This window comes from Siphateles boraxobius, unplaced genomic scaffold, assembly GCF_051911475.1.
Source record: "Siphateles boraxobius isolate OS27281-9 unplaced genomic scaffold, OSU_SipBor_1 12, whole genome shotgun sequence".
In the NCBI taxonomy this organism is placed as follows: Eukaryota; Metazoa; Chordata; class Actinopteri; order Cypriniformes; family Leuciscidae; genus Siphateles; species Siphateles boraxobius.
This window is the reverse complement of record NW_027508722.1, coordinates 4,175,202-4,199,229: the sequence shown is the minus strand read 5'-3', so window position 1 is coordinate 4,199,229 and position 24,028 is coordinate 4,175,202. Positions and strand designations below refer to the sequence as shown.

Genomic DNA, 24,028 nt, shown 5'->3' with positions numbered 1-24,028 from the left:
AGAAAACCTTGCCAGAACGTTCCCTGTGAGGTGGGTAAACACATCAGAATATGTGTATCTTCATGTCATTTCTTCATTTTACCTTTAATTTTACTTAATTTTCTTTTCTTTTTTTGTATTTAGAGATAAATGTATCAATAACCTTCCTTAAATGGATAGTTCACCGCAAAATAAAATTCTGTCATCATTAACTTGCCCTCAAGCTGATCCAAACCTGTATGAGTTTCTTTCTTCTGCAGAACACAAAAGTAGATATTTTGAAGGATGTCGGTAACCAGTTGATGGACAAAAAAAAAAAACTATGGAAGTTAATGGGGTCCATCAACTGTTTGGTTACCGACATTCATCAAAATGTCTACTTTTGTGTTCAGCAGAAGAAAGAAATTCATACAGGATTGAAACAACTTGAGAGTGAATAAAACATTTTTAAGTGAACTATTCCTTTAAATGTATAATAACACTGTTACAAGGACATGTTAAAATAAAGTGTGACAAACATTTCTTCGAGTGCTGCATTTTGCAAAAATGTACAAAGCAGTTTATAGACATTTTATACACAACATTCTATAAAACATTTTATTTGAACAGATTTGTAATCACAAGAAATGTCATAATTAGTGTCACTCCACAACTAGGCCCTAAAAGTAATGCAGTCCTGAACACAAATTCTACAGTAACCTTATTTTAAAAGATCAGAAACGTACAGAAAATAAAATGCTACCATTATTTACAGGCTCAGAGATTTACAGTAATAGCAGGTGCATAGCAGAAGAGGATCTCTTTCTAGTGTTCAAGAAATGGATTATATAAACCAGCTTTTATAAGCTGAACATGAATAATCAAGGAAATGAAATGGATTTTGAGTGTCAAATGGATTGAGATATCATTTCACCTGCCAAGAAATAACTCAAATGCTGTAATCCTGAACTCTCAAAACCCATTTTAACTCACCGAAATTAAGAGAACCGAACTGCATATGTACAAAATTAAAAAACACATATTTGATATGTAATTTGAATCAAATGCTACATCCATAACACTTGGTACAATGGTATAAGAATTCAACCCATGACATTCACAAATAGGTTTAAGGCAAATAATGAATACAGCAGACTTTGCCCTGAGCAGGACACAATAGAAAAGCAGGTCATATCAATGTAGCTTTGTTTGGCTCAAATAAAAGTAAAAAATAAGCCGGCACTGATAAAGGAGCATTTGCGGTAGGGTTTTATGTCATGTAATCTCATTGAGACCTACACTTTCATATCCTCAAAGGAAGTTATTACAACAGGTGGCATGATTGTACAAAACCAAAAAAGACATTTTTATGGGAGAATAAAACAAATACTCTGTAGGTGTATATATACTGGAAATACACTAATATACATTTCACAGACACTGGGACGTGAAATATGTGGTAAACACAATCAAAAGCTAAAGGGCATTCCTAAAGAGACTCAAAGCTCATTATAGAAACAATCAAGTATTTAAAGACCTCATTAAATGACTTAACGAGTGCAGTTTTCTTCCATGAGTTGCATTCAAGTCATGTTGGAATGATTGTATTTACACCACCAAGTCATAATTATCAGTAGGAAACTCTGGATTTTCTGGTGACATGTTAAGGCTTGAATACACTACATGACTTTTAAAATCTGAGCAGATTTCAAAACACTTAGGCATCATATATGTGCCAACTTTGTAAATGGTTACACTTTAAACTAGGGTCGGTTTACACCTGGTATTAAGATGCGTTTTGGTCGATCGGATCACAAGTGGATGCGCTGAATACAGGAGTAAACGGGGTCTAAAATGTTTTGAGCTTGTCCACTTTCGACCACTTCCACTGGTAGTCGAAAACGCATTCGACTGGATTGCTTTCGTAGTGTATAGCCTTTTCGAATAGCCACAAAAAAGACGTCTATTCTCCGCTTAACGCGAAACCATTGTGGGAAGCACGCTAGTCAGACGGGATTTAAACTGTAAGCTGAAGATCCAAGTTTGGTTTGAAGACGAGAAACATACCAAGCACAATAATCACCGTACTCTTGCGGCTGTCAGAGCAGAAACCAAAGCTGATGCTCTGTGTTTTCCGTTGTCTCCGGTCGCGTTCATATGTAAATTGCACAAGCTTAGGCTACTTTGTCCATCGAAAGATCTGAAAAAACCCATACATTTACAGTACCCATCCATAGACCCTCCCCTGAAGAAATCAGGACAGAAGTGGTTGAAAGTGGACGAAAGAGACGCATTAAAACACCAGGTGTAAACAGGTATGTGTCTCCCTCATCTACTTGAGATCCGATCGACCAAACGCATCTTAATCCCAGGTGTAAACAGAGCCTAGGTATCATAGCCTACACTAAATAACTGAGGATCACTCCCAGACTTTTACGCAGAAACTTTCATGCGTTCTAAAACCAGCTCAAAATATGTGTGATATCCTCCGAATGGATGAAATCAAAGAATAAAATCTGAATCTGTGCCCATCATACACAACGTGATTTTCTGCTTTTCAAAAATCTGGATAAAAGTACTTGTAGTACAGCCTTTAATTAAAGAATCAAGGCAGTTTTATTCATTTATTTTTAAATATAATAAGAATATTGACTGTACAAATTTAGTTTAAACACATTTTGAGTAGCATTAATGAGGACTGTCCCAGAAGGACTTGCAGCAATAGTTTCTATTAAACCAGGAGCTTCAGGTGGGACATATTGATGGGCTCATCACGTTTTAAAAATAAAAAATCCAATAGCCTCATTCACCACCGTGAACTATTATTTACTTGCTGTTGCTTATGGTGTCAGGTGATATTAGAGGGGCATATGAGTATATTTCATGTGGTCTTTAAATTCATGCTTGAGACCCTTAAGTATTCTAGCACTTGAAACCTGAGGATATAATAGCCACAGTTACACAGAACAATAACATCGACCCCAAAGCAGTGCTTATCATAAAGCCTAAACCATAAGACAACAGACATCTGTTTGTTTTTGGTTTGTATTTTGCATCAGTAACTGTGGGGTATCTTTAATTGGAACTAATAAAAAGGCAGTGTTTTACTCTTGAGGATGCAGGGAAAGATTAAGCATCTGCCCCAATAGCAAGCAACTACAGAAAATAAAGACCTCAGCGCATGTATGTTGTGTAAAGCACTACACAAGCTATTGCTCTCAGAGACTATGGACATCGTGCTGTTCAAAACACATGCAAAACATTCTAGCAGTCTCTCATTACACTCAAAGCAGGGAGTTCATTTTGTAAAAACAAAGTCTGTGAAGGTAACAAATCAAGGCATGTTATGATAGGAAACGGATGGTGTAACACACCTCAGAGCACTAGTCCAGAGGAGCTCATGTGATGAGCAAACTGTTTTAATGTGTTCACTGATCTGAGGCATGCTGGGGTGCTTTTCTGTCCATCCTGGGGTTCAGAACAGTGAGGAGCGCCCGCCTGTCTGTCTGTGATGGATCTCATGGGATGGGACAAGATGTGGTCATGTTGGCGGTCTTTCTGCCTCTTCTATGGAAAACAAATCACAAAATTATTCATTATGTACTAATTAAAGGACAAAATAAATAGGCAGGTCGCATAAGTTTGAAAGGTGAAAATAACATTTAGACAGGATTCACACTGAAAGGAAATCCAATGGACCCTATTCACAGACTGTTAACATGTAATAAAGTTTTACATATATCCATTTCTTCACTTGTAACGCTATACTTTGTGTTATATATTTCCTTGGTAGTAAATACCAAAAACGAATTAACACTGATGTGTGAGTGTTTCTAATACAATGGCTGAGGGAGTGAACTCTGACTGCTGTTATCGATCTCTATATTATATTATCTCTATACTACTATATTTATTCCCTCTTTTGTAAAGTTGTGGAAACACTATCAAGGTTTATTTTTCCTTTTGCTTCTACTTCCACTTCTGATAACCTCGGAAATGTGAACAGGGTCCATTCTTAATGAGCAATGACTTGTTTTCCATATTAAAATGATTTCTGAAGGATCATGTGACACTGAAGACTTAGGTAATGAAGTAATAATGCTGAAAATTCAGCTTTGATCACAGGAATAAATTACATTTTAAAATATATTCGCAGAAAACTCTTTTAAATTGCAATAATATTTCACAATATTACTGTTTTTACTAAATTTTTGAACAAATAAAAGCAGCCTTGGTGAGCAGAAGAGAATTCTTTCAAAAACATTGAAACATCTTACTGACCACCAGTGTTGGGTGTGATTAATTACTAAGTAATCTGATTACTTTACCCGTGACAAAGTAAAGTAAAGGATTACTCTTAATTTTCCTGTTATTTAATTACAGTTACTTCTGATGTAATTTTATTAAATACTGTGTAGAATAAAGAACTATATATATATACATATATATATATACATATAAAATGGATTTAACATCAAAATTTTATGATAAAATGTATGTTTTTAATGCAACCTTCTCAATTTACACACTTTGGTGAGTTAAAAAATAATTTATGCAACTGTATATTGTTTATTTGAAATAATTAAAAGTGCAGTTTCATGTCTATCATTGTTTAAGAGTAACTTAAACGCATTTTAAGAGTAAGTTACCGGACACTACTGACCACTATTGAATGGTAGTGTATTATTTCAACTCTTTTGAACTGTATTTTCTTATGTAGAACTGCCAGATTTCTAAAAGCATAATCCAAAACAAGCCGTAGTATTTTGCATTTAGCTATTTAATGCATACTGTATGGCAAATACACACTGCGACAGAGCTGAGATTAAACCCGACTTTAACCTGAATGTGAAGGTGAGTCAATGTCGGCACAGAAATGGTCGCTCCCCAGTGCAGCAATAGAGCTCCTGGGTCGAATACACCTCTCACCAGAGAAACTTCTGCGTAGCAATGCCTATGTCAGGACAAAAACAGAGTGACTTCAGAAAAATAAATCCTACCAATGGCATTGGGAGCTCTACAATGTTTTAGTATTATTGCGAAGAATGCATTCAGTTAGTGGTGTTCTGGTGTACCTTGCGTGTCAGTGGGCTACTGGGAGCTGAAGCGCTGCTGTATAAACTCAGGCTGGAGTTGGATCTACTGACAGTCAGGCCTTTAGCATTCCCTCTGCGACCCGATGCCTCGAACGCGTCTGGAGAGAGATACTTCTCCTTGATCTTCAGGTTTGTACGTCCCTTTACTGCGTGAGAAGAACCGGAGAAATGATGTGTGTCAGTATTTCTTTCAGAAGCTGATAGTGATGCAGATTTATTTCAGAGATCTGGCTATACAGTGCTTAGCATAAGTGAACACACCCATGTAAAGTTGACTAAAAAGACGAATAAAAAAATCATCTGTTGGAAATTGATCTTAATGCCTAAATTAAAAAAAATTAGGAAATATCCAACCTTTAAGGACACCAATTTTCTTTGTGAATGAATAATGTATCGTAAATAAATAAATGTTCTTCCTTAAAATACAGGTTGGATAAGTCAGGACACCCCTATGTTAAATTCCCATAGAGACAGGCAGATTTTTATTTTTAAAGACCAGTTATTTCATGGATACAGGATACTTTGCATCCTGATAAAGTTCTCTTGGCCTTTGGATATAAAATATCCCACTTCATCACAAACCCTTCACCATACCTAGAGATTGGCATGGTGTTATTTCAGTCAGCCTAATAGCTGGTATGATTTGCATTGAGAGATGATCTCATGGAAAGTGCCCATGCCAATCTCTAGGTATGATGAAGGGAATGTGATGATGTGGGATTTTTTCATTCCAAAGGCCAAGAGAACTTTATCAGGATGCATAGTATCCTGGATCCATGAAATAACTGGCCATTAAAAAAATCTTCTTGATTCTATGGGAATTTAACATAGGGGTGTCCTGACTTATGCACCCTGTATTTTAAGGAAGAACATTTATTTATTTACGATACATTATTCATTCACAAAAAAATTGGTTTGCTTAAAGGTGGGATTTTTCCTCATTTTTTTAATTAAGGCATTAAGATAAATTTCAAAAAGATGATTTTTTTATTCCTCTTTTTAGTCAACTTTAGCATGGATGTGTTCACTTATGATAAGCACGGTGTGTTTATGAATTACTCATTTGTGGTGATTGATATGGGTTCTTCAATAGGCAGTGCCAAGGATTTTAACTTTAAAATACATAATAAATCCACTAACATTCAAAAGTTTGGTGTCAATAAGATTTAGTTTTTTGAAAGAAAACAATACTTCTGTAGCAAGAATCTATTCTATTTATCAGTAGTGTCAGTAAAGACTTTTAGACAATTACAAAAATAAAATAAAATCTATTTCAAATAAATGCTGTTTATTGAACTTTCTATTCATTAAAGAATTATGAAAATGCGTCATGGTTTCAATGTTTTCAACATTCGTAATAATCAGAAATGTTTATTGAGCAGCAAATCATCATATTAGAATGATTTCTGAAGGATCATGTGACTGAAGACTGGAGTAATGATGCTTCAAAGGAATAAATTACATTTTAAAATATATTCAACTAGAAAACAGTTATTTTAAATAGTGATAATATTTCACAATATTACTGTTTTACTGTTCTTTTGATCAACTAAATGCAGCCTCGGTGAGCAGAAGAGACTTCATTTACCAACCCCAAATGTTTGAATGGTACTGTATGTGCTTTAGTTTGTTTTATAGTAGCAACTTCTTGTTTTTCTTCACTAATATTATTAAAAAAGTAAACACTTTGAAGAAAGTAGTGATGGAAATGTCCGTGCCCCTACAAAAGCATGGGAAAAAGTAATTATACAGTACACAATGAATATGATATTAATAGCGAACAATTACTTATTACATAATTTGAAATCAAAGAAAATAGCAAGAGTTTCCAGGATGCTTGGGTCTCATTGGCTGATCATCGCACAACATTCATGAGTTAGAGGTGCACAGGTTTGTAATTAGCCAAAGCAACCAAACGGGAGATGCTATCAGCCAATGCTGTAAAGAATATTGTCTTGGCCATGTATTGGTTGTGGAATTACAAATTTAAGAATCTGTTAAGGATCTTACATCATTGCATAACATCACATGAAAAACTAAGGGGAAGTACAAGTTAAGCAAAGATTTTAGCAAGAGGTTCCTGTCAGTCCTGTTCTCTGATTACTGAAACTCTCACCCTTTGTCTCTAATGGCTCTTGGAGCCACTTTCCAATTCTTTGAATAGTTTTGCTGATTGGATTAGGATTGGTAACACTCGAGAGCCTAGGGCGGGTTCCTAAACCTGGATACTTCATTTGCTTGCTTTGTTTAAGGTCGTCACCCAGATGCTTTGTCTCCATTTCTAAACACTGCCTCCTAAAATCTATCTGAAACTACAATATACACTGCCTTAGTTAGACTTGATGACTGCAGCTATACCAACAGCTCGTTTTCAATAAAGAATGCTGCTGAAGATAGTTTCCTACATTGTCCTCTACTGATTTGATCTATGATACGCAGATTTTGAATTAATGCACGTTATTCACCTCTACAGGGGTCATTCTTCACCAGAAACTCATCTAATGCCGTCCATCCACCACCAACTCGAACCATCAGACTGCTTCGGAGAATACGAACCATCCGCAACTGCTGGGAGTCTCCAAACTAGTGAAAATCACAATTTTGAATGAAAATCATATATCAAGCATGTAGCTGTGAATACGTAGTTGTGCTGCCCCATTTACACCAGGTATCTGTGAAGATCACAGAAGACCCTTATGAGACACGTTACCTGATTACTTGTGATCAGATCATTCAACACTTTGGGCCCTATTTTAACGATCTAAGCGCATGGTATAAAGCGCAGGGCGCAAGTGCACTGAGAGCGTGTCTGAATCCACTTATGCTAGTTTAACGACATGAAAAATGGTCGGTGCACCCGGCGCATGGTCTAAAAGGCTTGTCCCTATTCTCTTAATGAGTAATGGGTGTCTTTTGGGCGTAACTTGAAACAAACCAATCAGAGTCTCATCTCACATTCCCAGTTGTGCTCGCGCCATGGCGGATTCGCTGTTTACATGGCGGAATTTGTAAGCGGAAAAACTGAACACTACTCTAGCGAGGAAACGGATCAGCTTGTGTGCGAGGTTAAAGCGCAAGCAGACCATCTATGTGACAAAGTGTACGCGCGTTGTGGAACCGCCTATAGGCACACATTACTAATGCACTCTTTAAATAACAAAAAAATACTGCGCCATTGACTTTAGACCAGGTTTAAGTTGGTCAATGGCTCAGTCTATTTCAGTTGCCTCAACAGCAATAGCAAACAGTGTGCCTGAACACTCATCGTTTTCAGACCAGCAGCACATGGGCGGACAAATGGGCACCAATGCATTTACGATTTAAACAACTTAACGCAGGACATGAAAATGAAAACTGCACGGGCTGAAACTATTAAAAAACACATGTGTCGCGCATGGCGCCGCATTGTGCCAAGTGTATGGTAGGGCCTTAGGTGTTTTTATTGCCAGTTATAACCAGCCATATCTGTACCTAGAATAGATTTCCACTCACCCTATAGCGGTTTGCGCTAATTTGCTCGACTTGAAATCTCTTTGGACAGTTGCACTGAGAGACCTGACGACTCACCTGCAAAATTGTGTTTTTGTTAGTCATATTACAGAAAAACTCAATGTAGATGATAAGAATGCACTGGGGAAAAAAATATTATCATACATTTACTTGAGATTATAAGTCTTGTTTGATCATTAAAATGTGAACTGAGTTTACGCTTAAAACAAGAAAAAATGTCTGTCAGTGTTGTAAGAAAAATAAACGTAAAGGGATAGTTCACCCAAAAATTACCCTCATGTCATTCCAAACCTGTAAGACTTTTGTTCATATTCGAAACACCCTCCATAGTCAGTCAAAGCAACTACCACTGTGACGCTTCATAAAGTTCATTAATAGATAGTAAAACTAATCCATATGAATCAAGCGGTTTAGTCCAAATTTTTTGAAGAGACTCGATCACTTTATATGATGAAGTGACTGAATTTATTATTTTTTTCCACATATAAACATTAATCAATGCACACAGATCTGGTAAACGGAAGCTCGAGCATGTTCGCTTGACGTGCGAGAACCAATGAGGTTCTTCCTTATTTGTTACGCAACACCAGGTTCATTCTCGTGTGTTACACGGCACGCTTGAGCTTCTGCTAAGGGTTTGTTCTTACACGTCAAGCAGGTTCGGTTGAGCTTCCGTTTTTGTTCTCTGATCAATGTTTATATGTAAATAAAAGCCTAAATTAAACCTGTTTATCATATAAAGCGATTGAGTCTCTGCTAAAGCGCTCAATTCATATGGATTAGTTTTACTATGTCTTTATGAACTTTTTGAAGCGTCTAAGTGGTAGTTGTGTAGCTGTCAATGGAGGGACAGAAATCTCTCAGATTTAATTTAAAAGATCTTCATTTGTGTTTTGAAGATAAACAAAAGTCTTATTGGGTTGGAATGACATAAGGGTGACTGATATTTTTTTTACCTTTTTGGGTGAACTAAACCTTTAATTCAATTGGAAAAAAAAAACGGACCCCACTGACAGATATTTTTTTATTTTTTTAAGCATAAACTAACTTAATTTAGATTTTTTTTTAAAAAACAATAAATTACTTAATTTATTAAGTCTTAAGTAATTTTCCATCTTAAGTAAATGTATCTTGATTTAAGAAATTTTAGATAAGTAAGATAATAACATTTTGCAGTGTGTATATAAAAGATGAAACAGAACTACATACCTCCTCATTGATTTGGTCTACATCTATTGCTTTTCTATAAGGGTCTCGGCTTGGGTGGAGGGCACTCACAAATTCATAGTAGTCAATGAATCCATCACCGTTTACATCAAATATGTTAGCAACAGCCGTCATTTCCAGGGAGTTGGTGGGAAATTCTGTCCATATGCAAAGGCAAATATTGTGAAGTTACATGCATAAAAATCACCTCGATGCAAAAAATGAGCAACCAAGAGTGTTAAAACTGCGCTTACTAGATGCCAGAACATTGTCGATTAACTCCTTGTGAGTTATTCGGCCATCCTGATCTCGATCAATGCTACGAAAAACATCCAAAATCCGGGATTTGAGTTGACTTATCCACTGCATGTATCTTTTCCGCCAGATGTTGAAGTCAAAATTAGCAAACTCTTCCAACTGCATGTGCCAAAGAGAAGGTTCTTAGACCAACCGCAAATATTCAAACACAAACATATTCTTTTATCAAAGCTACAGCACTGTCATGATCACCTCTTTTAGTCTCTGTAGATGTTCCTCTAGTCTGCTCTGCCTGCCGTGTGCCAGGAGCCAGAGCTTCTGCCAATGACTCACCAGCTGACACATAATGGGTGTTTGAGGGTCCAGTTTATCCAGTGGTAGAGGCACTGATAGCTGAGGCTTTGCCATGCCTCTTCTTTCTATTCATGCAATGCAATCCACAGAGATTACATTTGAATGCATACACACAATAATCACAGTAATGAATCGCACTGATTCTCTACTCACTTGTTGGTGGCTTGCGACTGGGGGAAACCTGCTGCTTGGGAACCAGCTTGTGTTTACAGGATTTCGTGGCATTTTCAACTTCTGGTACCTTCCCTTTCATCTCATCCATAAAATTCTGCAAAAGCATAACATTTAAAAAAAAAATTCTTCACAATTTTTAATTGTTGCTCTATGTACGTCAGTTTTATTTTAGTATCATTGAGATACTATTGTAGTTTTTATTAATAGTTTGAATTAGTTTTTATTTTTCCCCTTTTTATTAAAAATGTTCCTTACATTTTAGTATTCTTGTTGTGAGTTTTTTGTGATTTTTATTATTATCATTTTGAAATATATCTATATAGTTTTTTATTAAGCTTTATTTCTGTTTTAGTTATTTTAGTACATCAAGTTAATATAATAAACAAAATGAGTTTTTTTATTATTATTTTATTATATTATTTTAATTCAGGTAACAACGAATGTGTTTTTGATCGTTTTAGTTTTATTTAACTTTAACACATTTTTAAGACAAAAAGCAAGTACTTGTTTTTAAAAAATAAAAGCTTAGATCAAAAGTTAACATCATATAATACCAGTAATACATAATTCATAATCAAGAAATATAAGCACAATTATCTAAGATTATAAAAACAACCATAAATCTAATCATTAAAGGTGAATTAAAGTGCAAAGAAGGTGAAATATGGAAAGAGGACCTGACTTTGATTTTGCTTAATTTTATAAAGGTTATTAAAGTATATGCACATGTATGATATTTTATAAAACGTGTATTAAAATGAACTTTTTCCTTCTGTCAGTAATGATTGTAGTGAAGACATACAGTAGTGTCCAAAAGGGATGTCTGGACTAGAAAAAATGGACCTTTAAAATTGGTAGTGTCACACCGCATGGATTTATTTGTGTTTGAAGCTCCTTGTCAGTTGGCATGGTTATTCATTTGATTTCATCATTATGTTCAGGCATGTGTCTCGTTATTTCCCCTATTTAACTTCCGTTCAGTTTGTGTCACGGTGTCTGGTTTGTTCCCTGGGTTTTCTAGAGTTTCTTTCCCTGATCGTCACATTTCCTCATGAACTACATTTCCCATCATCCTGTTCTGTCACTCATCACTGATCATTACACACAGCTGTTCCCACTCACATTGTTTGCACTGGTCTATTTATACCCTGTCTGTTTCTGTGTTAGAGGTCGAGTCCTTGTTTGATGTCTATGTGCACCTCAGAGTTCTTGTCTAGTTTGTTTCTTGTTTTTGGACTGTGTTATATGGATTTTGACCTTTTGCCTGGCTGATGTATGATTTTGGATTACCCTAATAAACTGCACTTGGATCCTACCTTTTGTGTGCATCTCGTGACAGTTTGTGAGTGTCTTTTCAATGCGTACATTGGGTTAAGTTTGTTGTTCTTTTCCTGATCTAGTTCCTGTTCCCGAGATTCTGTTTTGTGAAGATTTGAGTTTATTTCTAAATAAAGACTGCTGCACTTAAGGTGATGATACACAGGGCAACTTTTTGAGCAATGTTGACGGGCAATGTTGCCGTCAATGGGCAACCAGATGAGACACAGGGCCCACAACCGATCTAAATTATCCAGATAGAAATATATTGCCCATTTTCAATGGGAAAGTGCCCAAGCAACAATCGTTCGGCAAGATTGCCCAGCAACATTGCTCAAAAAGTTGCCCTGTGTATCATCACCTTTAGATCCTGTTTTACCCCTGCAACCAATGCTGACAGAAGAACTGAACTAAACCTGGATCTAGCAGCAGTGTAGATTCTCCTCCTCTCCCAGGGGGATCTGTCCTTGAGGTCCACACAAAGAAGTATTTGGAATTGGTTTCTTTCGTCCATAATGATGACACCAGCCTCTGTGTGTGTTTCCGGGCAGTTCTCCCGAAGACAGGCCACGCGTGAGCTTCCAGGACTATGTGGAGTTGGTGCTTGTCCACAATGGGTCCCCGATTACCATTGTGGAAAGTGAGGAGAAAACCAGCATGCCAGCCACAGCTACCTTTCCAGTGAGGAAAATTCTTTATTCCAGCAAGAGCAATTCCTGAGTCTGTTCCGTTGAAAGAAATTCCTGAGTCTGTTCAGGTGAGAGAAATTCACCTGTCCAGAGCCCCTTCCAGCCCCAGAGTCTGCTCCTAAGAATACAGCGCTGACCATTATGGCCATGGCCATTTTGTGTGTGTGGACTGCACACACGTGGGTTCCAGCCCCTGACTGCAGTCCAGTGACGTCACCAGCCCCACTCCAAACCCAGTGCCCAGCCAGAACACATAGTTCGGAAGAAAGCAGTTTAAGCCCACCGCAGACGTCGAGCCCTTCTCTGCCGCAAGCTGCAGGCCCACTGGTTGGCAAGCCCAACATCGCTGCGGAGCCTGATATGTACGAGTCTGACCAGGTGCTTGTATTGGCTGTTCGTCACTTGTTTTCATTCACCCCTTCAAGTGGAGTAATGTAGAGAATAGTGAATGAGAGTATAGGGGGTGATTTTGAACACAGCCCTCGAGTTTTGCCAGTTCATGGTTCAGTGTTGGATTTGGATTACATGGTTTTAATTCCCGTCTATGAAGTGTTCTAATAATCTTTATTAAAGTCTGTTTGTTTTGCTATTTTGTCTTCGGGTGCTTTTAATACAGCCACCAACTGTTACAGTTGTATTCAATGTATCCTTTTTTGTGAGCTTTTTGTTTTTCTATGCAGTTTTTTTTCCCAAATATATTTTTTTAAGTAAATATTTTTTTATTACATTTAAAATAACCAAGTTCAGTGTTTTGTTCTTCCCTCATATTTAAATTTTTAAAAACTCAAATATATTTTTAAATATTTTCCACCCATTTTAATGGTTCTGTCAGACTTGTAGTAACATAATAAAAAAGATAAAAAATTCCCGCTGAGCAAATTCCCACTTTTGGCCACTACTGCATGTACAATATGTATCTGCTTTTTTAAAAGGGTTAGTTCACCCAAAAAAGAAAACGCTGTCATCATTTACTCACCCTCATGTTCTCCCAAACTGTATGACCTTATTTCTTCAGTGAAACATAAAAGAAAGTTCTTTCTCAACAGAAGAAAGAAGTCATACATTTTTGTACTGACTTGAGGGTGAGTTAATGTGGACAGCATTGTCATTTTTGGGTGTTTAATATGAATAGTTTATTGTGTATTAGTACCGCATGCTGAGTGATGAGCTCTGCGGTGATCTCTAAGTCTTCAGGCAATGGCTCCTGTTCCTTTAGACTGAGAGACTCTTCAGTGGAAGAGATCCAGTCCAGTAACCGCTGTACCTCCTCTCTCTCTGCCTCTAGAGCTGACAGTGTGGTCTGGATCCTCTCGGCCTGCTGCTTCGCCCACATCTGGACCTGATGCATGAAATCACACATATAGCACACTTGTACTTCTACACTGAGAACAGTCAAAATAAACAACACAACAGTGACCGCCAAAATCTCTTCATGCACAGTAAAAATTCTAAGCCTGCACTCTCAGAAAAGTCCAATATATTTCTTATAGTCTCGCTGTCTATAGTTTTATAGTACCACCAGTAAGTAGTAAAACTGACTTGATTATATCATTTACAGCATATCCTTCCACTTACAGGGTGACAAAGACTCGCTTCAGGGTTATAATTAGTGTAATTCTTTAGCAGGAGTTCAGCAATTATGTGAATTTTCAAAACCTAATTTGAAATCACTTTTACAGAACCATATTTCATCTCTTAGCAGCAACCTCAGAGCTCATGGTAGGTCTGCCTTGAAAGTTTACACTGTATGTTATTGGTAAAAGTCCATTGATCTATAGAATTAGATTTTCTATTGCACTCTAATTGTCAACAGATTGCAACTGTTAATATCTAGTAGGCCTGCTCATCCTCTAACTTGACTCACCTCCTCATAGCGAGTCTTTGTGATACTCATCCATGACTTGATGGTGATGACAGAGTCAGGGTGACAGGAGGACAGAATCTCCTCACCCAGTTTACGAATGTTCTCTAGCTCCATCTGCTGACCGCTCAAGGAACTCATTGACTCCTGCAGATCACAGACACAATCATGCAACTCATATGATAACATTGGCAGCAGCTATTTGCACTAAATGTAAATAGTTGTTAGATGCTATTTATACTAAGTGCAAAGAGTGGCAGATTCTATTTGCTCCTTAGTGTATTGTAGTATATTATAAAAAAGTATACAATAATAAAAACATATTCAGTGTATATGGTTATATTTATTAAAATCATAAATGCATGCTGCCGTTTTAGGACATCCTTACCCAATAAACACTTTATTCCCACTAATAAATACCCGTAAGACACTTCATTTCCACTTTTCAAATATTTTCATAATTTTTATTGAAAATAAACGTCTGTCTAAGCTGATGTGAAATAAACAGGGGGAAGAATGAGCTCAGAAAAAGGCGGATTCAAACTCGGTTGGTCCCATCAAAAGCCAGCACCACCCGCCTTACTCTCCATGCCACTGCTCCTGTTATCAGCAGGATTTCTTTTGTTTCTTGTAATTATTTGTAATTTCGTCTGGCTTAACCAACAATTGTGGATGGAGTTAGTTTAAAGAGCCTCTGCCAACAAGGCGGGCTATAGACACTGTATACATTTCTGGAGTAATAAGTGGGTCCATGTCCACCATACCTGATGACATGTACGAAATGCCAGAAGAGCGTCCTCTTCCTCAGGCAGCACTCCGTACTTCAGAACCCTCTCAACATCTGAAAGATGATCCAGGAACGAATGAACCATCACATCAAACTCTTCCGCCTGAGAACAACAGAGGTACAAAGTGTGCAAAGTGTTGGGATTATCAATATGCCTGAATGTACACTACTGTTCAAAAGTTTAAAGAAATTGCTTTTTTCAGCAAAGATGCATTAAACTGATCAAAAGTGACAGTAGACACTTATAGCCTAATGTTACAAAAGATTTCTATTTCAAATAAATGCTGTTCTTTTGAACTTCCTATTCATCAAAGAATCCTGAAAAATAAAATGTCACGTTTTCCACAAAAATCTGAAGCAGCACAACTGTTTTTAACATTGATGATAATAATAATAAATGTTTTTTGAGCAGCAAATCAGCATATTAGAATGATTTCTGAAGGATCATGTGACACTGGAGTAATGATGCTGAAAATTCAGCTTTGATCTCAGGAATAAATTACATTTTAAAATATATTCAAATAGAAAACAGTTATTTTAAATTGTAATATTATTTCACAATATTACAGTTTGTACTGTATTTTTGATCAATTAAATCTTGGTTCAGTATAAGAGACATTAAAGACATTAAGAGAGATAAAAAAAACCGTACAGACATTTACTGTAAATGATAATGTACCTAACAAATAATTTTAGAAATTCAACTTTTTTTTTAGTTAGTTGTGAAGGCAAAATTTCTCATTTTCTTTTTAAGTTGAAGTTTTTTATCCATTTTATTTCAGTCAGCGTTTATTTTATTTCAGTGTTTTTTTGTTGTTGTATTTTTTATTTTAGTTAATGATGCCAACACTACAGTACCTTGAATGTTATGTAAGTGCTCTGAATAAAAGTATCAGCCAAATGCACAGTGTAAATATAACTTCTGTGATCAAAGGTTCCATGATTATCATCAACACAGTGGAGTGTGACGGTACCTGCTGAAGGGCCGCCTCTAGTCGAGCCTGTCTGGACACCGAGAGCTGGCACACGGCCTCCCAGCGGCCCTCCAGCTCCTCCATCTGCTCCTGCAACCAGTGGGCATCAGCCATGCTGCTCCGCGTCAGATCTCTGACCGAACGCTTCAGCGTCCGGATACAGCTGGCACGCTTCCCGAGCTCACGCTGGAACACCTACAGTCACAGAGAAGGTGTAGGGGTCACCGAGCAGCTTAGATCTTAAGTCTGTACACTCTTAGAAGCAAAGGTTTAGTGGGGTTCTATATAGAACCACAGGGTTCTTGACTCAATTTGAAAGGATCCTTTTATGTTAAAAAGCTTCTATATAAAGACAAATGTCTTAAATGATTGCATGACACTTTCATGTTAAATTGGTTATTTAGATTTTAGATTTTTCTAATGATAAATTTTGTCTATAACATTTATGAATTAAAATAAAGTGAATTAATTAAAACTAAATCCATAAATGATCCCATGATGGGAAAAGGTTCTATATAAAGTGCCTCACAGAAGGTTTCTATATAGAAACTTTTCTTCGAAGAGTGTATGCAATTTAAACCCTAACCCTCAAAATAATGAACTGGTTTGAGTAAGGTAAACTTAAATTAACAAATTATTTCAATCAAATTAACTTGTATGAATATTTAGAACTTTTTTTTTTCTTTTGAGTTCAAAAAGTGACACATTTTTTATGTAACCGGAATTGTTTCATTGTTTTGATTTAGACAGACTTAAAATTAACTGAAACTGGGCAGGAATTTCTATTTCCCAGCATGCTTTGCCATGCCACTCAAAAGGAAGTGTAAACGCTAAACTTAAGTGTTGTTTTGTGCAAAATTAATGGGTAAAACACTTTATAATAACTGCATGCTATTAATCATTAGTTAAGCATCAATAAACAGTTAATTCATCATTTATAAAGCATTAATAGACATAATCAGTTTATAAATACAGCTATAAATGCTTTAATCTTGGTTTATAAGCATATCTATAATGTGTTTAATAATTGTATTTTCATACTTTATTATTGATCAATATATAATTTCTAAACGAAGTACTGCATTATTTACAAACCAGATATTTAGGAGTTGTCAGTGGTTCATAAGATCACAGAAAGTGTAAGTAAATGATTAATAAACTATTCAAATGTACATTCATACATCTTAAATATTTTATGTTCTGTATCACTGTATTGTGTTTGTTTCCTTTTTCTGTTTAGAACTGAGCCTTTAAATATCCTTTGTAAATGATTTAACAAGGCATAACTAGTCCTCACTTTAGATGAGCTCACAAAAATAGTTCACTGACCACTACTAAATGCTTTATAACTACCTGAATTAACCATGAATTACAGTAGAAATACATGTTAATAGTACCCAGTACTAAATGTCTGAATAATAAGATGTATGAATGTACATTTAAATAGTTTATTATCATTTACTTACACTTTCTAAGTAGTCTCATGAACAACTGACTCCTAAATAACTGGTTTGTAAATAATGCAATAAATAATTTAGAAATGAGAAATTGATAATTAATAAAGTATGAAAATACAATTATTAAACACATTATAGATATGCTTATAAATCAAGAATAAAGCATGTACAGCTGTATTTATAAACAGCTTATTGATGTATATTAATGCCTTATAAATTCTGAATTAACTATTTACTAATGCTTAACTAATGATTAATAGCGTGCAGTTATTATAAAGTGTTAACATTTTTTTTTGAGGGTTACCAAAATATTGATGAGTGGAGCTTGAGCCCGGCTTGAGAACAGAAATATGTTAAATGTTCTATATTGCCGTACTCATTTAGAAATTGCTATGCTATGCTAAATGTCATGATCAGTGCCTGTGTTCCCCTGTGTTGTGTGAGGACTTTTGTGTTATTTCCTGTCTTGTGCAATGTTTTGTAGTTCTTTGTTGTTTTTCGTGTTGATTAGTCTAACCCAGGGGTAGGCAAGTTCGGTCCTAGAGAGCCGCTTTCCAGCAGAATTTATTTCCAACCCTAATCAAACACACCTGAACAAGCTAATCAATGTCTTCAGGATTACTACAGCTAATAGGCAGGTGAGGTTTTTCTCAGTGTTGGAGCCAAACTCTGCAGGACAGCGGCTCTCTAGGACCGAACTTGCCTACCCCTGGTCTAACCAGATTAGTCTAGGTGAACGCACATGAACGCCACCACAAGCTCGTAAATATAAGTGGGAAACTCTGGATTTTCTTTAAGTCAGTGAGAAACATGACGTAATACCAGAATGGCACTTATATTGTCAGGCTTTTCTATTTACAGCGAAGTAAGCTAATTGCCTGCACAAAATATGATGCCATTATAATATAACAATGTAATATGTAATGATAAAGTTTGCAGTAGCTTCATAAATGAATTAAAAACATAAAAAAAACAAAGTACACCTGGTGCACATTTCTTTGTTCTTCATTTTCTAGAACTAGAGTTTAAGAACCTTGCTGTATTTTTGTGACTTGACCCCCGTGTGTTCCCATGACAATTTACCATGCACACTTGTTACCTTGTTAGCCTGTGTATAAATTGCTCTTGTGTTTCTGTAGTGGTTTGTCAGTTGTTGTTTGCTGTAACATGCTCCTGTTCTGACTTTCTTAGTTTACCATGGATTTCTTGTTTGTATTGTTAATAAAGTGCTTGCATGTGGATTCTCTCTCTGCTTCATCCCTGCCTCAGCGTTACACTAATGCTATCAAAGCATTGTTACCAACTAGCAAGTTAGCATTTACTGAATTAGCTAGTTAAAGCTAGCCAAGTTTCCACTACGAAAAAATATTTAATTATTAATAAATTGTATGATTACAAAATAAAAATCTGCCAGTTCTGCTACTTAAACTTGGAATTTCTTACTTAAAATTTTTGATGTAAATTATTACATTTTGGGGGTTTGCCCTATAGTGTAATATATGCTGAGATGTACCTTGTGCTTGTCAATCAGATTGTTGACCAGGTCTTTTTCACCACAGACAGGCACATCTTCAGCCAGCTGTGGCTCTGCCCGGTACAGCCAGTCATTCAGAGCCTGGAGAGCGTCAGTGAATCTCCCAGAAAACAGCAGAGCCTCTTCCAGCTTGTGTTGCCTTGGGGGGAAAAGCTCAATTTAGAGCTCAGAGAATATACTCAAACCACTACAGATCAGATGATACAGCTCACATCAGACTCACCTCTCACTGGATTTCCCGCTGATGGTGTCCCATGAATCTCTGAGCTCGGACACCATGTTCTCCAGGTACTGTGTGTCTTCAGGGCCCTGCGCTTTCTCCTGGAGTGAGCGGCCACTCTTCAGACAAGCCTCATACATGGGCCGCTTCGAGCGGAGAAGTTTCTGGAACTCCTGAAGATATACAGATGCACTTCATAAATGATCCATTCTGAAGAATTTATTTATTTTGGGGTGAAATTTCCAGTGTGGTTTATACATATTATACTATAGATTATTTACTTTCCCTGTCCAGTTTTTTTTTTACATTTTTACATTTTATGGGGCACCAAATGTAACAATGTAAAAGTAATTTATAATGGTTTTTGAGGATATTTTTTCTGCTTGCCAGCCGTGCCGGTAGTTCCAATTTTGGAAACATTTTATTTTGATAATCCACGTTCTAACTATAAGCAGTGTTGGAGTAACACATTACATGTGACGCGAGTCACGTAATCAGATTACTTGTTTCAAGTAACAAGCAAAGTAAAGCATTACTTTTAAATTTACATCACAATATTGGAGTAAGTTATGCAAGTTGCACTGGCATATCTTAAAATTTGTCACTGCCATTGTTTTGTCTCAAGATGCACACCAGTAATGGTGCTTTTTTTAAAGCATGTTTATAAAAGCTACTTAAATGTTCTAATTGAACTAAAGCCTAATCCTGGCTTAATCTAAGCCCTGTCTGTGAAACATGTCTTTGCTGCTGACTTTTGATGATCCAATTAGTCCATACTAATAAAAAATGACTTCAGACAAACATCACATTTGTGTTTCTGTGTGTGTGTGTGTGTGTGTGTGTGTGCGTGCGTGCGTGCGTGTGTGTGTGTGTGTGTGAATTTGTCTTCTCTTAACCCTGATGCTTATCCATTTCACTTTTGGTATGAAAGGGCCTTTATATTAGCACAAAATCTAGCCTTTTTTGTTATTAAAAAACAAACTAGCAAGCTCAGCCCAGGTTCAGTAACTTTCCCTAACACTGACTATAAGTAAGTTTGCAACTATGTCAACTATCAGTATTAGTTGACTGTCTGCTTAATATCTGCCAACAGTTTATTTTGATGCTCCCCTAACAGTCTACAGATACTCTAATGAGAGTTAGTCAACATGCAGTTGCAAAGTTACTTATAGTTAGTCTAAAGTGGACTATTGAAATAAAGTTACTATTGAGTTAAAGTAACCTCAATTTTTGCTTGCTATTATTAACATTTTCACTGGCCCCACCACAAAAGAATGAGATATTTTTAACAATGCATTTTTGGGTGGATTTGCTAGGAATATTCATATTTTTAATTAAATGTTAAGATTTCCTTCCAAATGTTTTGGTTCATTAAATATTTCTGCTTTATAAAAAGAAAATTTGCTGGAAATTATACATACGGTGGCCGAGAGAGCTCAACACGCTGCAACTGAAGAAAACACATGCAAATAGAAAAACACCCGCAAATTAAGAAATCACAACACACCCTTACACAGAAACGCACTGCAAAACTTCACAACACAACCATATACAAAAACGCGCTGCAAATAGCACAGACCACAATGGAAATGGGACCCCAATAAGTGACCAACCCGGCTGGGGTGAGCTTATAGCTCGTGAGCATCCCTATGCCCTACTCCCTTATAAGGGCAGAGCCCTTGAAGTGGGGACTTTGGAGGGAGCAGGGCACTTGTCCTTTCTCCCAAGGTTTTTTTTCTCCATTCTGTCACTGATGGGGTTTTGGTTCCTTGCCACTGTCGCCTTTTTCGCCTTTCTTCGCCTTTGTCGCCATTGGCTTTTGGCTTGCTTAGTTGGGGACATTTAATTTTATATTTAACAATAATATTACAACATTATTTTTTTGTTATCTCTGTAAAGCTGCTTTGAAACAAATCTACATTGTAAAAAGCACTATATAAATAAAGGTGACTTGACTTGACTTGTGTGCCATTATTTAGCCGTTTGGATTGCACTTGGGGAAGGGAGCATGAAAGACAATGTAATTTCCTCATTATTTTCACCTGGGATGTTCCGCTGAATAGCTGTTCTTACGACAGAAATTTATTTTTATTGCTGTTAGCGTAACTGTTGCAATTAAATATACATTTTATACAAAAAAAGTTTTTAAAATATGCATTATATATGTGTCTCAACTTTAAAACTTGCCTAAGTTATCATCTTTGGACCCTGCATTACGTAACATTTCTTATGAAACTTATTTCAAACATAATATGACAAAATGTGTACAATGTAACTGATGTATAGATTAATATTTTACCCACAAGGCCTTTTTCTCTATTTTATTTTTATTTTTTTCAACTCATTGTTAACTCTTCTTTTCTCATTTGTATTCTGATGAAATTGAACATATTAATACATTTTGTATATTGTACACAAAGTTATGTGTCATAAACATGTAATCTCTGTATGTTTTGCAAAAAAAGAAAAGAAAAGTAGACTTTGAGCTATGTGTTGTGAGTATTTGGAGCACACATGTGTTGTGAAACTGATGAAGATGTTTTCTTAATTTGCGTATGTTTTTCAATTTGCATGCGTTTTCTTCAGTTGCAGCGCGTTGAGCTCTTTTGGCCACCGTTTATACAGCTATAATATAGCTCCTTGAATTCATAAACTCTTTTGCAATTGTATGCAATTGCAACACTGTAAAGTTTTTTTTTTTTCACATTTGCAATGCAAAACATTATATTTAGTTACTTACTGATACTTCCAAGACTACCAAGAATGAACAAATAAAATTAAAATAAACCAAGCTTTGCATGGCAAATTTTTATTTATTTTTTAAATTAAAACAAGACCAATGAATGTAAATTTTTCTGTGGCAGTGCAGCACTAGCCCAAAAGGCCAAACTGTCAACTGACCCGAAACGCTCTGACATTGGCTACAAACCCTCTTTGTTGAGACCTGAAATGTGAAGTACCTTTTGTTCAGTAAGCTGTTGTTTGATCTCTTCCTGTGACACAGCGATCTCTTTGTGGGTATCCAGTGTCTGTTCAACCTCCGTCATCCAGTCCACCAGTAAGTGCCATGATTCATTGAACTGTGGAAGTAGAAAGCACAAAAGCTTAGTAGTACTTGCCAAATGATTTCCTGGATACTTTGAACTAACTCTTTATGTCTGTGTCGAAGTCCCTATGAGAAGTGACAACCCGATCTCACGATCTAAATTCGTACGAATTTTACAAGGTGGCTAATTCATATGACCTCACTCATACGAATTCGTAAAATTTTTGCTAAATAGTACATATTTTACGAGTTGCCCAATTCGTATGAATTCGTACGAATAACCTACCCCTGACACCGCCCCTAAACCTACCCATTACGTGGGTTTAGACAAATCGTACGAATTTGTACGAGTGAGGTCGCATGAATTAGCAAACCTTTAATAACTCATACGAATTCGTACGAATTGGTCGTGAGATAGTGTTGGAAGTCAATACCTGTTTAGCATGTCTTTTGACGTCCTCAAGCGTTTTTCCCCTCTCTGTAGTGTGTTGGAGGAGTTTCTTGAATCTGTCCTGAACGGTCATGATCAGGTTCTGCACAACATCGCAGTCTTCCTTTCTGCTGAGCTCAGACAGACGTGTGGCGGCGTTCTCCACGCTCGTCTTCCTCTCTCCATAAGACTGCACCTCACCTATCAGCATCTACACACAAGATGACAGAATCACACAAACACGTACACTACCACAGACATACACAAATCCATGTGCATATACACATACCCTGTGCTCCTGAAGCTGTGAGGAGATGGTGTCCAGGATGAAGCTGGGCGCAGGTAGATTGTTAATGGTCTCCTCAAACTTGGCCATTTTGGTCAGCAGGTCTTGGACATTACTGTTAAACTCCTTTGCAAGACCAAGTCCCTCTGTTAACTTTGCCTAAAAAAATAAATATTTTAGTTTTTTTTAAATAAAAATACGGAAATGACAAATAATACATTGACATATTTAATTAAAAAAAACACAGAAAAATGACATTAAGAGCCGGGGGTGAAAACTTTTGAACAGGATGAAGGCGTCCAAATTGATTTAGTTAAAATATAAAAAGAAATTAATTTAGTACTGTCCTTCGGAAGCAACAGAATATACTTACATATTGCATGGAAGACAATTTTAGTAGTAGTTACCTTCATCTTCAAATTCAAAATGTTTTCAACCCCCGGCTCTCAATGCATCATGTTTCCTTCTTGCATCAGTGCATTCTTGAACCTTATTTAATAGTTGTGTTTGAGTCCCTCAATTGTCCTCAGTGTGAAAAGATGGATCCCAAAATTGTACACTTATTTACTGCTGGAAAGGGTTCAAAATATGCAAAAGATGCTGGAAAAAGACTTGGTATTATATGAAACTCTCGTTCCCTGAAGGAGGGGATGTAGACGTTATGTACACCAATGCACATTGATGTGCCGAGATTTGCATCGCGCTCTCCGCCCGGCAGCACGGGTATAAATACGGAAGCACTTGCAATGCACATTGCAATGCACATGGTGACTTGGCAGCTCAAGAGAAAGACACAGACTCACATGCAGGGGAAGCCATACCGTGGAAGAATACACATATGGGATTACCGTAGGGATCACAACATATGGGC

General features: G+C 36.6%; 1 protein-coding gene across 1 annotated transcript in view; it reads right to left on the bottom strand.

The window, feature by feature from the left end:
• Positions 1–548: 548 nt before the first annotated feature.
• The window catches only part of macf1b (microtubule actin crosslinking factor 1b), a 36,284-nt gene continuing 12,804 nt past the window's right edge, over positions 549–24,028 (bottom strand). The window contains exons 22-39 of the mRNA XM_077205470.1: positions 23,161–23,316; positions 22,876–23,082; positions 22,356–22,475; positions 19,399–19,568; positions 19,155–19,314; positions 16,185–16,379; positions 15,188–15,313; positions 14,427–14,570; positions 13,713–13,901; positions 10,536–10,650; positions 10,281–10,447; positions 10,025–10,187; positions 9,774–9,928; positions 8,547–8,621; positions 7,520–7,637; positions 5,034–5,200; positions 4,801–4,912; positions 549–3,525 (exon numbers count right to left, since the gene is read on the bottom strand). Of these exons, the coding sequence (XP_077061585.1) occupies positions 3,500–3,525; positions 4,801–4,912; positions 5,034–5,200; positions 7,520–7,637; positions 8,547–8,621; positions 9,774–9,928; positions 10,025–10,187; positions 10,281–10,447; positions 10,536–10,650; positions 13,713–13,901; positions 14,427–14,570; positions 15,188–15,313; positions 16,185–16,379; positions 19,155–19,314; positions 19,399–19,568; positions 22,356–22,475; positions 22,876–23,082; positions 23,161–23,316 (2,565 nt within the window). The 3' untranslated portion in view covers positions 549–3,499. The remainder of the gene's footprint in view (positions 3,526–4,800; positions 4,913–5,033; positions 5,201–7,519; positions 7,638–8,546; positions 8,622–9,773; positions 9,929–10,024; positions 10,188–10,280; positions 10,448–10,535; positions 10,651–13,712; positions 13,902–14,426; positions 14,571–15,187; positions 15,314–16,184; positions 16,380–19,154; positions 19,315–19,398; positions 19,569–22,355; positions 22,476–22,875; positions 23,083–23,160; positions 23,317–24,028) is intronic.